Here is a 13,833-nt window from a genome sequence, read left to right on the forward strand (position 1 = left end):
CTTGTCAGCAACCTGACCTCCTGGCAGGACACAGAGGGACAGCAAGCCTCCTTCCAGCTCTCTGCACCTGTGTGGAGTGGGGTGCAGTCTGATCAGAAGACAGTACCTGCAGTAGACTGACTGACTGGGGGACAAGAGATTCCGTAGCCCGAGACGCACCCCAGGCTGAAGCAGGCCGGCAAGGCTGCCTTGGGAGAAAGTGCGGTGAACCATGTTTAGGGGCTGCCGCCGAAGGCTTCACGTTCTTACTTGTCTTTTCCCTCCCTCTTACCATTTTGTATGAAGGAGGATATTTCAGAACACTTAAAATTCTGGTGATAGACATAATAGGAAATCTTGAATTTGACAGACTTCTCCAGGTTTTAAATACTAAGTCAGTTCTTGGTGATCTCCTTGGAGCCAGGCTTGTCCCTGTGAGGACTCACCTCCTCAGCTGTCCAGCCGAGCTCCCACTGACCGTCAGAGCTTCCTGTTACTCAGTGGCTCTCGCTTCACCAAAAGAAGAAGCAGTGATGGAGAAATGTAGGCCATGGAGTGGGACGATTAAAGGAGGGGAGGGCTAGGGCGAGGGCCATGGTGGGACATGTCACACAGATGAATGGCAGGCCACATCAGAATTAATTCAGTGTCTTTGCTTTCGTTTCTAACTTATCAGCCCTCCAGTTTCCCCGTATGCACGAGGCACCACGCTGGAGAAGAGGCAGCCACCTCTTACTTCAGGTTCTCTAGGCTCCCTGTCACCTGGAACATGTCCCCGGGGTGCACAACATGGCCACTGTAGGCCTACTTAGTGCCCAGGCATCCTAACCTCTGCAGGAGGGAGCATTGAGAGACAGTGGAACAGTGGAACAGGAACTGTTGACAAGGAAGACGACCCTACATGCCCCAGAGAGAGAAGACGGCCTCCTTGGGTCAAAGCACAGGAGCGAGATGCTGTGGCCTTCGGGTACAGAAGCCACGGGAGCCCACTGCTCCGACTTACCTGCAGGTTGTGTCACGAGGCCATGGAAATACCAGAGGCAAAGTGCAATTAATTGGGTAGGGAAACCAAAAGAGACACTTAAAAAGTCCGTTTGCAATTCATGCACCGTCATTGGTGTGTTAAACTGTTTAATGTCATAAAAATGCAGAAATATACATAAAGCAGAAGTTCATAACAAAATAAAAAAATCAAGTCATAATACAACCACAGGGAGGCAATTGTCATTAAATACACAAATGCAGCATACAAATGTATCACTTATACAGAGGGCATGGCAAAATCACTGCCAAGACAGGTCCACCAGGTCCCCACTGTCCCCCATTTAGATAGCAGTGAATGTGGCCAGGAGACAGAAGGGCACAGGTGCAGCTGGTAACTGAGCTGGAGACACCTGTGATCAGTGACTTCAAGAGGAATTGCTGTCCAGAATCTCAGACAGTGCTGGTTTGGGTGTAGGAACGGACACACCCAGCATGTCCAGACTTGCTCCAGAGGCTCTCTGGCCAGAGCATGGCCTCAGTGAGGGCTCAGAGGAGGGCTCCAGCTTGGGGTGTACACCTGCTCCCTGGGCAAAGCCGCTGCGAGCTGATATGAGGGAGTGTGGTCCACTCCCCATCCACACAGCCCTTCCGTCCCCACTGGCAGGCGGCTGGCACACACCATCGGGGGTGCCATGCAGGGACCTGTGTCCTTCATGTCACCTTAAATATGATGCTCTTGTAAGACTACAGGCATGTCTGTGAAATTAAGGTGTGGAGATGACAGTGAACTTACTGTAACGTGGCCACTAGAACTGAAATGCTGTGAATCAGGAACAAAGATGCTGGTTATCTAAGACTCATCAGTAGCACTGAATGACAGTGGTCATCCTACATTGTCACAGTTAGAGGCATAGGAGCAATCTGGATGCTGAATAGTGAAATGCTGAGACTAGGGGGTTATAAGCGGAGCTTTTAATGTAAGATAAATAGAGGATATCGGGAAGGCCATCCCTACCGAGGCTTTAAAACCCTTCAAGTGAGATGCTGTGGAGAAAGGGCTCGCTCTGTTCTGTCGTTCTTGTGTGAGAACTATGTGGGAGTTGACCACGTGTCCAGCTTAGCTACTCTGTGAAACTGGGCCTCCCCTAGGTGAGAAGCAAGAGTGCCCAGAGGTGGTGTTGCTGGGCACTGGCTCTTACGCCCATAGCCTCAGGTGAGAGGTGAAGGGACAGGGCAGGTACAGTCCAGTCTTTGCCCTGAAGGACCACCATTCTCCATGAGGCCCCAGATTCCAGAGGGGCTAAGGAGCCTGCCCCTTACAGGGAACAACACGTCCCCCTTTCTTTCCTCACAACAGAGGAGAATGTCCTTTGTAAATGCACTTTCATTATGGCTCTCAAAAGAATATGCCTCTTCAGGGATTTTCTAAAGCGCTTTTCTGAATGTCAGCTCTGGCTGCACAAAGACTGGGTGTTGTGAGTGCATTCCGGGGCCTGGGGGCGGCAGCTGCCTTGTGGCACCATGGGGCCCACGTGACTCAGGGGAAGGAGGACAGGAGGCTCTGGGGATGGAGGCCCTTCACGTGGTACTCAGGGCTGCATCCAGAGTCTTGCTGGATTCTACCATGAAAAACCTATTCTAAACAGACGGCAGGATAAGCAGTTTCCCAAGGGACGTGCGTGACCCAGGCAGTGGTCTTCAGCACCCCAGGTACACCAGGTGCTTATTTTAGGAATGGAAGTGGAGAAACGAACTCCCATCAGGAAAGACAGTAAGCAGGCTCACGAGTCTCTTCTCTGCGAGTTTCCTAAGTCTATTTATTCAAAGACTTTCCTAGCATATAAGAGCAGAGCCCTCCTGATTTATAAATGGGGCAAAATCAAAATAGAAACTAAAAGAAATTTAAAAAATCACTCCATAGCAGCCACACCAATAAATACCCCAGACTTCTGGGGCGATAGCGGGTTGTTGCTGGGTATAGGCTGTGTAAAGTTTGCATCTCCACGATTTGTTAACAAAGAGCCCACAATAAAATAGCGGAGCTGGACAGGCATTGCTGACACCCACTGCTTGTCTCCCAGTGTTCCCTGAGGATGCACCTCTGGCCTGTGTTTGGAACAAGCAGTTTATGATCACACATGTAAATACCAATGGATTTTGTTGGGTATTCAAAGAAAGGGATATTAATTTAAAATTTTTGTTTATTCAAAATAGTAGTGAAATAATTGCTGTCTCAATTTTTTAAAAAATAATCATTTAAAAATTGCTTTTACTTTTAAAAATCCTTCCCCCCCCCCAGGGTCCTTGATAATCAAGAGACATTATTTGCAAAGACATTGGCTGCTTCTGAGTCTAGAACCTTTTCTTTGAAATACTGAAAAGCACGAGAGATTTAAAACAATGAAGGGTACAATTATGCATGAAGAAAGAAAAACATCTTTGGAAATGTAGCTCTACTTTGACAGATACACATGCTTTCAAGGTTTTGTTTGAAATTAAAGCCATTGCCATTGAAATAAAGCTTATTTTAGAACATATGCTGGCCAGCTATTTAATCCTTTGTGCACAGATTGAACGTATTCTCCCTGCTGCTCCAGTTGAGCAGAATAGCTGACGTTTTCAACTGGACTGCTTATATGTGGCTGCCTCAGATAACAGCTGGACTTCCCTAGGCAGCCAGGACCCCCAACAGCTGGGGTGTCTGCAGAGCTGTGCTTGAAAGAGCACCCATATTAAAATAAGGCAGACGACTGAGATTTCCCCAGGGTGAGGGGGCACTGACAAGAAAATGTCTACAAACACGGACAGTGAAGGACGCCAACAGAAGACCAACCTATCAACACTTAAGACACAGCAAGAGTTATTTGTAAGCAAGTCATGGCAAGTGTCAGAACCAGACAGCTCAGAGCAGATGACAGGGTATGGCCTCCCCGAAGGCCAGTGTGCTTGGATGTGCACAGAGAAGGTGCCACTGGCATCTGTGTTCATCCTTGACAACTCACTTTGACATCTGTCACCATAAGAAATGTGGCTGAAGACTAAGCTCTAACACTCCAGGGTTCCGAATTGCCTGGGGTGCTTGGAGGGCACCTCCCACAATGGGACCTCTGTGCCACACTTTGTTCACAAGCCTCTTGCATCCCCAAAGGCTTCAGGACAAGCATGATACACAAGCGGAAAAATCTTACAGCTGCCGTGAGAATACCCAATAGCAGGGGGCTTTTCTGTAATACCTCTCTGGCACCCCAGTTACCCAACTCTCCCCAACTGTGACATGACACCCATTTGCAATCTGAATGCCTCTTGAGGTCCACTCTTAGTGGAAACCTCAACCACAGGCCAGTCCATGCAACCCGCTTCAGAGCCAGCTGGGAACCAACCACAGGGAGGGTTTTTCCTTGTGAGACGTTTTAAACCACAGAACATTCGCTTTCAAATAATGAAACCCCCAAGGTTTGATATTCAAATCAATGAAATCACAAAATAATAGACTGTTGATTCACAGACATTCGTTTGTCACTCCACCCCATTCCAATCAACAATCCAAACAAAAGAGAAAGTTTGCTCACAGAGAATTGAAATGCAGGAGTTTGTTCAAAAGGCCTCAATCACATCATTGTTGAAAGCAAGGAAGTGGCAGCACTAACTCCAGGAAAAATAAACATGACCCAAGAGAAACCCCAAAGTGCAGCCCAGAGGCAAACCAGCCAAGCCCCAAGCACAGGGCACGAGACCAAGAACGCGGCCCTCTGCAAGGCCCTGTCCCGGGCACCCGAGTCCCACAATGCAGAAGGTCCTTGCACTCCTGAGCCAGACCCCGAGCACAGTCCCTTGTAATAGGGAGAGAGGGGGAGTCACATGAAAACAGCCCAGGTGGCCCCGAGGTCGTACCCGGGGCCCCCAAGCTCTTTCAGCCAGGACAAGCACCTTAGATACTCAGGGTGGTCAGCGCCTCCTCCACTGGCCCAGGTCACCTGCTGACCTTCCCTTTCCTTTTTCCAGTTAAACTACAGCTCCTCTACTCCGCAGAGCTCACCTTGCCCCGTTTGGGCGCACCCCTGTCACCACCAAAGAAGCGCCCGATGGAGTCAAGGATGCCCGTGTCTCTGTGCTTCGGGAGGAAGCCATGCCTGGCATGGTCCACGGTACTTGCTGTGGCCAGGTACTTGGATCCGTGTCTCTGTGAGGGTCTCTTCTGTGACGCCATCACATCCAGGCTCTCGGAAGCTGCTGCAGTGTCTTCTTGGATGGTCTGGAGCTCGTCGGACTCTGAGGGCCTGTCTTTGAAGGTGTTGTCCTCCCTCCCCGGGGCATCTCGGGAAAAGAGGCGGATCAAGTGGGGGCGGTTTCCTCGGTCAGCTGGGTGGGCATCCTGCCAGGCATTCTTTGGGTCCACTGTGCGCTTGGAGTCTGTCACCGCCGTGTCCTCAGACGAGGGCCCATTGTCCTGGCTCGCATCTGCCTCTCCTGCAAACAACAGTGAGATATGAATACGGGCCTGTGCTAAGCCAAACCTGGGACAAAGCCGCTTTCTTCCAGGGGTCTTGAACTAGCTGTCTCCTATAAAACCCAGAGCATGTGCACTGCCCATGAAGCCACATGGCAGCCACAGGCTGCCTCTGGCAGAGACTGGCCTGCACCGAGCACCTTAGGCAGCTCTGGTTTTGCAGGAGGCCCTGGGGTTACCTGGTGGCTCATGGTTTGGCACCTGGATAAGACACAACAGTGCTCCCTAGCAAGGGGTCTGAGCAGGCACAGCAATCATGTCAGAACTGCCCCCAGCACTGTGCACAGCACCTGGAGAGCCCAGGAGTGCAGGCACCCGACAGGACGTTTCTTGTCTCCAAGGCCACGGGTGCAGAAGCTCAGCATGCTGGGAGCTTCTGTTTGACAAAAGGTGTTTTTAATGTTCTTGGTAAAAATGGAACTTCCCACATCTTTTTGCAATTCATGCCTTTAAGAAACGGGGCATTTAGAATTTTTCCATTCCCAGATTCCACAGGAGGCCTCTAGCATTAGAGAACTGCTTATTCAGGACATTTTGATTGGCTTCTCTTCTGTAAGCAGCAACAATTAGAACGTTCGATGTGGGAATGGGCTATTTCATGATGTATGCCACCATCTCATAGCTTTCAACAAAAAATAGCCATTTCTCTCAAGAATGGAATGAATCTTTTTTGCTCTCAAGTTATTGTAAATTAGTAAATCATTTTGTTAATCCCCCCAACTTACTACTTACCTGGACTAAATGTGAATTCACCTACACTTTCCTATAATACCATCTATTCCATGTATTCATCCACTGAAGTTACTCAACTCATCATTCATTCACTCACCCACCTATTCATCCTCCCATCCATCCTTCCATCATCCATCCATCCATCCATCCATCCATCATCCAAATACTCACTCACCTGTTCATTCATTTATTCGTCCATCCACCCATCTACTACTGATAGTTCCCAACTCATCTACTCCCTCATTCGTCCTCCATTCACTTATCCACCTGTCCATCCATCCATCTACCCATCATTTATTGAGCACCTAAAAACTGTAATGCATTGCTCTAGATGTTTCAGTTACAGAGATAAATAAGACATGGTCCTTGTCCTCATGAAGTTTATTTTTCTTTCTTTCTTTTTTTAGTTGTAGATGGACACAATACCTTTATTTTGTTTTATTTATCTTTATTCGGTGCTGAGCATTGAAACCACATGTGAGGCAAGCGCTCTACCGCTGAGCCCCAGCCCCAACTCTGAAGTTTACATTTTGGTGGGGGAATCAGATGAAAATATATGTTTCCAATTGGATGGTGTCCCCTACAATGACTTGTCCATGTCCTAACTCTCCTACCCACGAGTGTGACTTTATTTGGAAATAGTCGTTGTCGATCTAATTCAATAAAGATGAGGTCATACTGTAACTGATGACTGGTGTCCTTTTGAGAGGGCAATTTGAGCACAGAGACACTGATGCACAGGAGAGAAATGTGGACTGAGTTGCACAGCCACAGCCATGGACGCCAAGGAACACCGGCACCGCCCGAAGGCATGACTGCCCCTGAGCCTGCAGACACCTTGGTGGGGGACTTTCGGCCTCTACCCTGGGAGAGAATGAATTCCTGCTGTTGTACACCTGGGCTTCCTGCTGCCTCATCTGCAGCTCCTGCAGAATCTTCACAGAGCAAGCCACGGCTTCACAGCAGTAGAGCTGCTGGTCTCCCAGGCTGCTGACCTCAGGGGACTGTGTAAGAAAAATGGCACACGGGGCCACCAGGACTGACTCCAAGGCACTAGCACCCGCAAGGGCTCTGGGGCTGACCACCATGACCTGCCTGTCTATTGCCTGAGCAGGGACCCATTCTCCTTCTCTGCTCAGGTCTCATTTGGGGCCAGGAAGAAGCAGGCCATCAGCTCTGGGGACAGTAGCCCGCGAGGGCCGGGAGTTTGTTTTCTATGTACGTTGTGGAAGTTTGTATAACTGTAACACATACTCCCTCTGAAAACCAATGTGTGTATGATATATCTATACCAAAGGAAAAGGACTCCACACTCCTTCCTCAGAGTCACATGGGCTGAGAAACTGCCCCATGATATTGGCCATATAGTTGATAAAGCTGATCGATGCCACAGATACAGGACCTGTTTCTCAAGCAGAGTCACTCCCATCCTCAATGATCAGTGTTTGCCAATGACAGAGTGTAAGGCCAAGGAGGAACCTGGGATCCCTGTGGTCTTATCCAAGACCCTAAGATAGTATGTAGAGCTGTCAGGAGTGTCCACGCTGGCCACGCCAGACGCCTTTGACCGAGGCCCCCGAGTCAGGAGGAGTGTGGGAAGACAGGGCAGGTGGGTGCAGCTCTCCTTCAGGACCACTGGCTGAATTCAAGTACACGAGAACATAACACAGTTCACCACATAGTTCTAAATGCACCATTGCACTGTGATGTTTGAGAAAGCAACATAAAGAACACTGGGGTTGGTACAAAGCTGGGCCCTCTGCAGGGACTCTGTGCTGACTTATGGGTTGCAGGAGCAGCAGAAGTAACTAAAGAGCCTGCTCTTGTAGCTGAGCTTCATCCTCCGTGGCTGATATAAATTAATGCAAATGTGAAAGGAAAACAACAGCTATATTGTGCACAATTAAATGCATTAACCAAACACAAGAGCATCTGAATACTAATGTTTTTACAACAGTTGGGCTTTGTGTCCCTGAACACAGTTATTTGTGAGGCACAGAGAAGCCATTTACTTCCCAAAGTAGTTTCTCCCAGAGGTAAGAAGTGTGATGTGAAGTCTAAATCTGTGGACGTGCGACGGTTTTGGTGGGACAAGTAGCGTTGAGATGCCTCCGTTTGCACATTGAGGCTCCCGAAGACTATTATCTAGATTTTATTTATGGAGCAAAGCGTTTATTACAAAAACCAGTGGAACATGCAGATCTGATTTGACCAGAAGAGGTGCTCCTATTTCCTGTATGATTGACCAGATCCTACAATCACAGGAAAACTTCTTTAAGGAAGAACACACCCCAGTCCTCCAGCTAGGAGGACCCCAGCTGTGGGGGCATCCTGGCCTTCAGCAGGGCCACAGGAGAGGCTGAGCCCATGGGGACCTAGGCCAGTTCTCAGTGCTTCTCGGCAGACCACACCTTCGTCCTTCCTGCCTTCCGCCGCCTGTGCTGGGCTTCTGCTGCAGCAGGGTGGCGGCTCCCTGCCCTCAGGTTCCCTTCAGCCATCAACAGCTGGGAGGGTCCCCTCGGGCTTTGCAGGGGAAGGCCGCAGCACGGTGCCTGGCCTGGCTCCCTCGCCCACCCAGGACAGGCTCCTCCTGTTCTTCCCTGGTCCTCTAACCAGTGCCAGCATGGGCCACGGCAGCCAAAGCCCATTATGGCCTGTGTCCTGGCCCTGTGCTGGCTCATCCTGGGCAGCCTGACCACACCTCTCTGGACGTGCCTTATCCTGCGGTCAGTGCTGCAGTGATTGCTGTTTCCTTGGAGTGGCTCCCGGTTTGCTCACCTATTCTCCCTGGTTCGGTGACCACCTCTCTGGGGACAGGAGCAATGTAATGTCCAGCTGTGACCATCCAGCACAGAGCTGGGACCCTGATGGAAGCTCAGCAGGTACTTACTGTTGGTAGTGGAAGATGCTGGTGCTTCCTGGAGCCTTCTCCAAAAGGAAGTAAAAGGGGCCCAAGTCCTCTTTCAGAAGAGCTTGGAGACTGGCTGGTGGCAGTTAATTTGTGGTTTTATTTATGTTCATTTTTAAGTGAGAATTTCTCCTAAATCTTGAGTCTCTATACCTGTGGTCTAAAACACCCTGGTTTAACAGTGCACTTCAGCTGTGTAATTCTTTATGTCCACGCAGAGCCTTTGTGATACTCTAGACAAGACGATTCAGCAAAGCTCTGCAGCGTCAGCAAAGGAGCCAGCCACGCCCCTTCTCAAACCGCAAACCTGAATGCAGCATCTGAACTCGTTGCTCGTTTGGAAAATGATCTGTGGCGTGGCACAGACTTCCACAAGGCCTTTAGTACACACGTGCCGAGCCGTCTGTCGGGAGCAAACCAAGCTCAAAGCAAAAGAAATGGGTGTGGCAAGGACCAGGGGTCTGTAGAGGATGCCAGGGAAGGGCCCCTGAGGCTGACCTCTATCCTCTGGTAGCCTGCGATGTCCTTAGGCAAGTCTGAGCCATGAGAGCCTGTGTTTATGCATGGGAAGGTAGGTGTAGCTACATTCTAATCTCTTAAAGTCCCTCTCAGAAACAGCACACTACTGTCTGGCTTGACGATTGCATCCAGTGTATCTTGTAGCTGCTGCTGTCCACAGAAAGTGAGAGAAATCCTCGTGGGGTGTCTTCTCTGCCTTTCCAACGACCTGTGAAGCAGGCGGCTCTGTTGGCCCTTTCATCCACCTGTGGAAACCGAGACCTGGCAAAGCCACACAGGGCTGATGCTACTCCAGTCCTCTCCACGTCTGGAGACTGTGGGCCACTGCCCACTGTGGTGGCCTCACACCTGGCCCTTCTGCACCCTGAACTGGCCTGAACCGGAGCAAGGTTTTGCACCTAGGGTAAAAGTAGCTGCAGACAAGTGACAGCCACACATTCCAGATGACAGCTACATGAGGGTGGCCAGGAGGCGAAGGCAGTCACCAGTCCTGACAGGAGAGCTCATCCAGTGTCCCCTGTAGCTGGCCAACAGCAGAAAGCCCATGTGCACACAGACACCTGCTTGCCGGCCTCCCTGCCCCTCTGGTTACAGTTACAGTGTGACGTTCAACCCAGCGCCAGCTCAGGAACCCCACACATTCTATCCCGACAGTCTGTCCATCCGACATTTCCCTGGAGTCATCTGGAAACACACCACAATATCTCCAGTGCTTGTTTAGAAAACTGCCACTCAGCCATCAGCTTGCTATGACCAGAAAATGACATAAATGAAACACTCATACAAGACAATCTCCAGTGAAGTTGTGGTGACACAATGAATTCCGTCCTATATTCAAATACTTTTTTTTTTAACCTAGAGCGTATTTCTTATTCTCTATTCAGTCGTCTCCATAGAAATCGCAGCCCATGAATGGCTTTCATCAAAGCCAAGTGGGCGTGTGTGTGCGTGTGTGTTGTGTGTGAGTGTGCGTGAGTGTGTGTGTGTGAGTGTGGTGCAGGTTCCTGGGCACACCCAGGCCTAGCAGGGCAGAATTCGTGCTGCCTGGTTGATGGCAGGTGGGGTGCAGTGGCAAAGGTCCTCTGTTCTCGCGATAACCAGGGCCCCTTCCACTGCGCACGGCAGCCCAGAGCCGCCCCGAGGGCAGGCCTTGCGGGGAGGCTGCAGCTGCGGGGACACCAGAGCCTCTGCCTCCTCCTGGTCAGGTCTGCAGGCCTTCTGTCCGGCAGGCCATGCTGCCCCCTCTTCAGGGCTGCGGCCCACCTGTCACACGTGATGGGGGCCTGAACTTGGGGCCTTTCCACCTGAGGGCCTGTGGGCAGTGGCTCTCACCTGCCTGGAGGAGGAGTGTGAGGCCACAGGGGGCCAGGTCCTGCACGCTGGGCAGCAGGTCCCACTGTCCCGCCTGGGTTTGCAGTTTTGTGCAAAGTTCTCGAGGTTTTCAGGCCCACAGGAATATGAACTGTCCTTTAACACCAGAGCACGTCTGTACTGCTGGCCAAGCCAGACGACCCGGTGGGGAAATCTCCCTGGATGAGACTTGTGTTGCCACATTTAACTGTAGCAGGGCTTCTGCAGAGAGATGTGACACGGTCATTTTTCTTCTATGATTAGAGATCAGACATCAGGCCTAGATCATCCAAATTCAACGTCAGTAGGAAAGTTCAGTGAAACTTCACATTCAGGGCCAATCAGACTTCAGCAAGTCGGGGGCATTTCACTGATCAGGGACCTGAGGATTTCTGCAGGTGAACTCTGCAGACGTGCGGCAGGGGCTCAGCCTACAGGACGGTCACCTTGGCTGGTCCACTTACATGCACATTCTCGTCCAAATGGGGCTCTCAGACCCACAAAGTATCAAGAACTCAGGAAATGGACAAGGGGCCTTCACACTGCTCCTCAGGGCCAGCCAAGAATAGATCTATAACTACCACACTAGTCCTGTGACGCTGTGTGTGTGTGTGTGTGTGTGTGTGTGTGTGTGTGGAGAGAGAGAGAGAGAGAGAGAGAGAGAGAGAGAGAGAGAGAGAGAGAGGACAAGCGAGCGCAATAGGAGGTATGGGAAGTAGTCTCTCAGGATAAGGCTGAGGGATGAATTTAGCTTCATGAAGGTCACACTAGGGGTCACTTCTGACCTGCCTGCCAGAAGATGCATCTGCCACACAGGCCTTCTGGGGGCCACCAAGCTGGAGGTGGCCAAATCAGACCTGCCAGTGACTCTGGGCAGGCTGGGGCTGGGGAAAGCCTGAGGAAGCCTCAGGTCTCACTTGGAGGGGACATCCGGCTTGCACTCCCTGGCCCTCTGCGAACATTCCAAGCCCCAGAGACCACAGGGATGCTTCTGGGACTAGCACTTCTCATTTTTCTGCAGGTCACTAAAGAAATTCCTCAGTGGGTCTCTTGGAAACCACTTTCCACACATATTGTCTCCCATGTGACATCCTCAGATACTTTGACAGAAATAAAATTAGTTTGGAGGGATCAGTCTAAAAACAGACGCATGGCTTTCTCCCCGGCTTTTCATCTGTTTTGGTGGCGCATCTAAGTTTACCGTCTTGAGTACATTTCAGTTAGTTTGGGTGTTTTGAGTTCCCGTAAAATCGCCACGCACACAGCACATGATTGCACGGACACACACACAGTCACAGCTACACTGACTTGATGGGTCTCCACCCAAGAATCACGGCCCCCAGGTTCACGTCCACATGACTTCCTTTTGGGAGAGCTGACGCACAGTGCCCAGATGCCAGTTCAGCATTCCCACAAGAGTCCATCCCAAGTGACCTTCCTGATTATCTTCTTTGGGCCTTGGGTCCAGATGCCTGTCTAAGGAGATTTTGGAGTTCATTGAGTTAACACAGAAGTGACAAGACACTCGGCCTCCCAGAAGCTCAGGCAAGAGTTAGCAGGCTCAGGGGGTAGGAGGTCACACTGCCATCTGTCCCTTATTTCCCAGTTGGGCGATCTTGCCACACGGTGCCCTCCAGGGAGACCTGGGGCAGGTGTCACTGTTTGCATGGGGACTTGGTGTGGAAGGCAGTCTGGAGAGCGCAGCCTCCTCTGAGGTCAGCAGACCTTCACAAGGTACTGGACACGGAGTCGCTTTCTTTGCAGATCCACACATATTGGTGGAATCCAGAGGTGCTGAGTGGCCATGTTGGGTGGGTATTCTGAATAACTCTCTTACATTGATTCAAAATCTTGTCATCTAGCTTACAGCCTCTTTAGAAAGTACTCCCCAAATAAATCCACATATCCAAACATGCCAGAATATGCCAATTTCCATCATTGTTCAGAGTAATCCCTGGTTGTGACTTAAAGAAGCCACATGGAGTAAATCAAGAATTTCTAATGATTTGGTGTTTTTAAGCTCAGGCTTTTAAAATGTTCGGTTCTTCCCTATTTCTCATCAGATAGTGTGTTAAAGATTTCTGAGGCTATGGAAGCCACCCTCTGACCTATGCCACAGGGTGACCCCTATTTCAAGTCTTCCCTTATGGGGACCAGTTATCATGGCCAAGAAAGAATCTGCACCTCCCAAGTTCAAATCCTTCAACATAGTGCCTGAGCAGAAGAGGGGGGCTCTTAGGAGATGCAGATATAGTTTCAGGGAGCTAAAGAAAAGTTATCAATACTCCAACCATTGCAAAAGAGAGCCTATTTTTAAAAAAATCAAGAGAAAGTGATGTTTCCTATGAGCTAAGAAAACCAGATGAGAATCCAGCAGGCTTCCCTGAAGTAAGGCAGTAACCTTCTACGGTCTTCTTAAACTTCAGCTCCCAATTTGCTTCTGTTGGTGGGAAGATGGTGCTTAGAATTTTACCTGCGACAGCTTTGCAGATAAGCAAATTAACCCCAGAGCCTGTGAGCACACCCCACCTGCCCCGGGTGTTCCCGGCATGGCCAGGGCCTGCAGCCCCTCAATGACGCTCCAGATACCGGCTCCCTTCTGCAGACACGGCCTCGTACTCCCCCACTGAATAGGTTTCAGAAAAATACCAAGGAAAGCTAAAGAAGAAAGAAGTGGAGATGTTCCTTCTGCTCAGAGCCATGGCCCGGGGATTCTCGTTTTCAAGGGTGGTATGAACAGGTCACCCCCCAGTTGGAGAGAAATTGTAGGTCCCTCTCCTATAAAGAAGGTGTCCTGTGTGCTGGGAGGCATTATGTGGCAGAAGAGCTTCTGGCCCCACTTTCTTGATTAGCT

General features: G+C 50.3%; 1 protein-coding gene across 9 annotated transcripts in view; it reads right to left on the reverse strand.

Moving 5' to 3' along the window:
* The window catches only part of Mbp (myelin basic protein), a 101,965-nt gene that overhangs the window by 25,535 nt on the left and 62,597 nt on the right, over positions 1–13,833 (reverse strand). For all 9 annotated transcript variants that reach the window (XR_009227126.1, XM_046448574.2, XM_046448570.2 and 6 more), the window contains one exon: positions 5,000–5,430. Coding sequence is in view for 8 of the 9 variants with exons in the window: in XM_046448574.2 (XP_046304530.1) it covers positions 5,000–5,430 (431 nt within the window). In the remaining variant the exon portion in view is untranslated. The remainder of the gene's footprint in view (positions 1–4,999; positions 5,431–13,833) is intronic.

This window comes from Marmota monax, unplaced genomic scaffold, assembly GCF_021218885.2.
Source record: "Marmota monax isolate L192 unplaced genomic scaffold, Marmota_monax_Labrador192_F-V1.1 WCK01_AAM20220418_F8-fsc00060, whole genome shotgun sequence".
Taxonomy (NCBI): Eukaryota; Metazoa; Chordata; class Mammalia; order Rodentia; family Sciuridae; genus Marmota; species Marmota monax.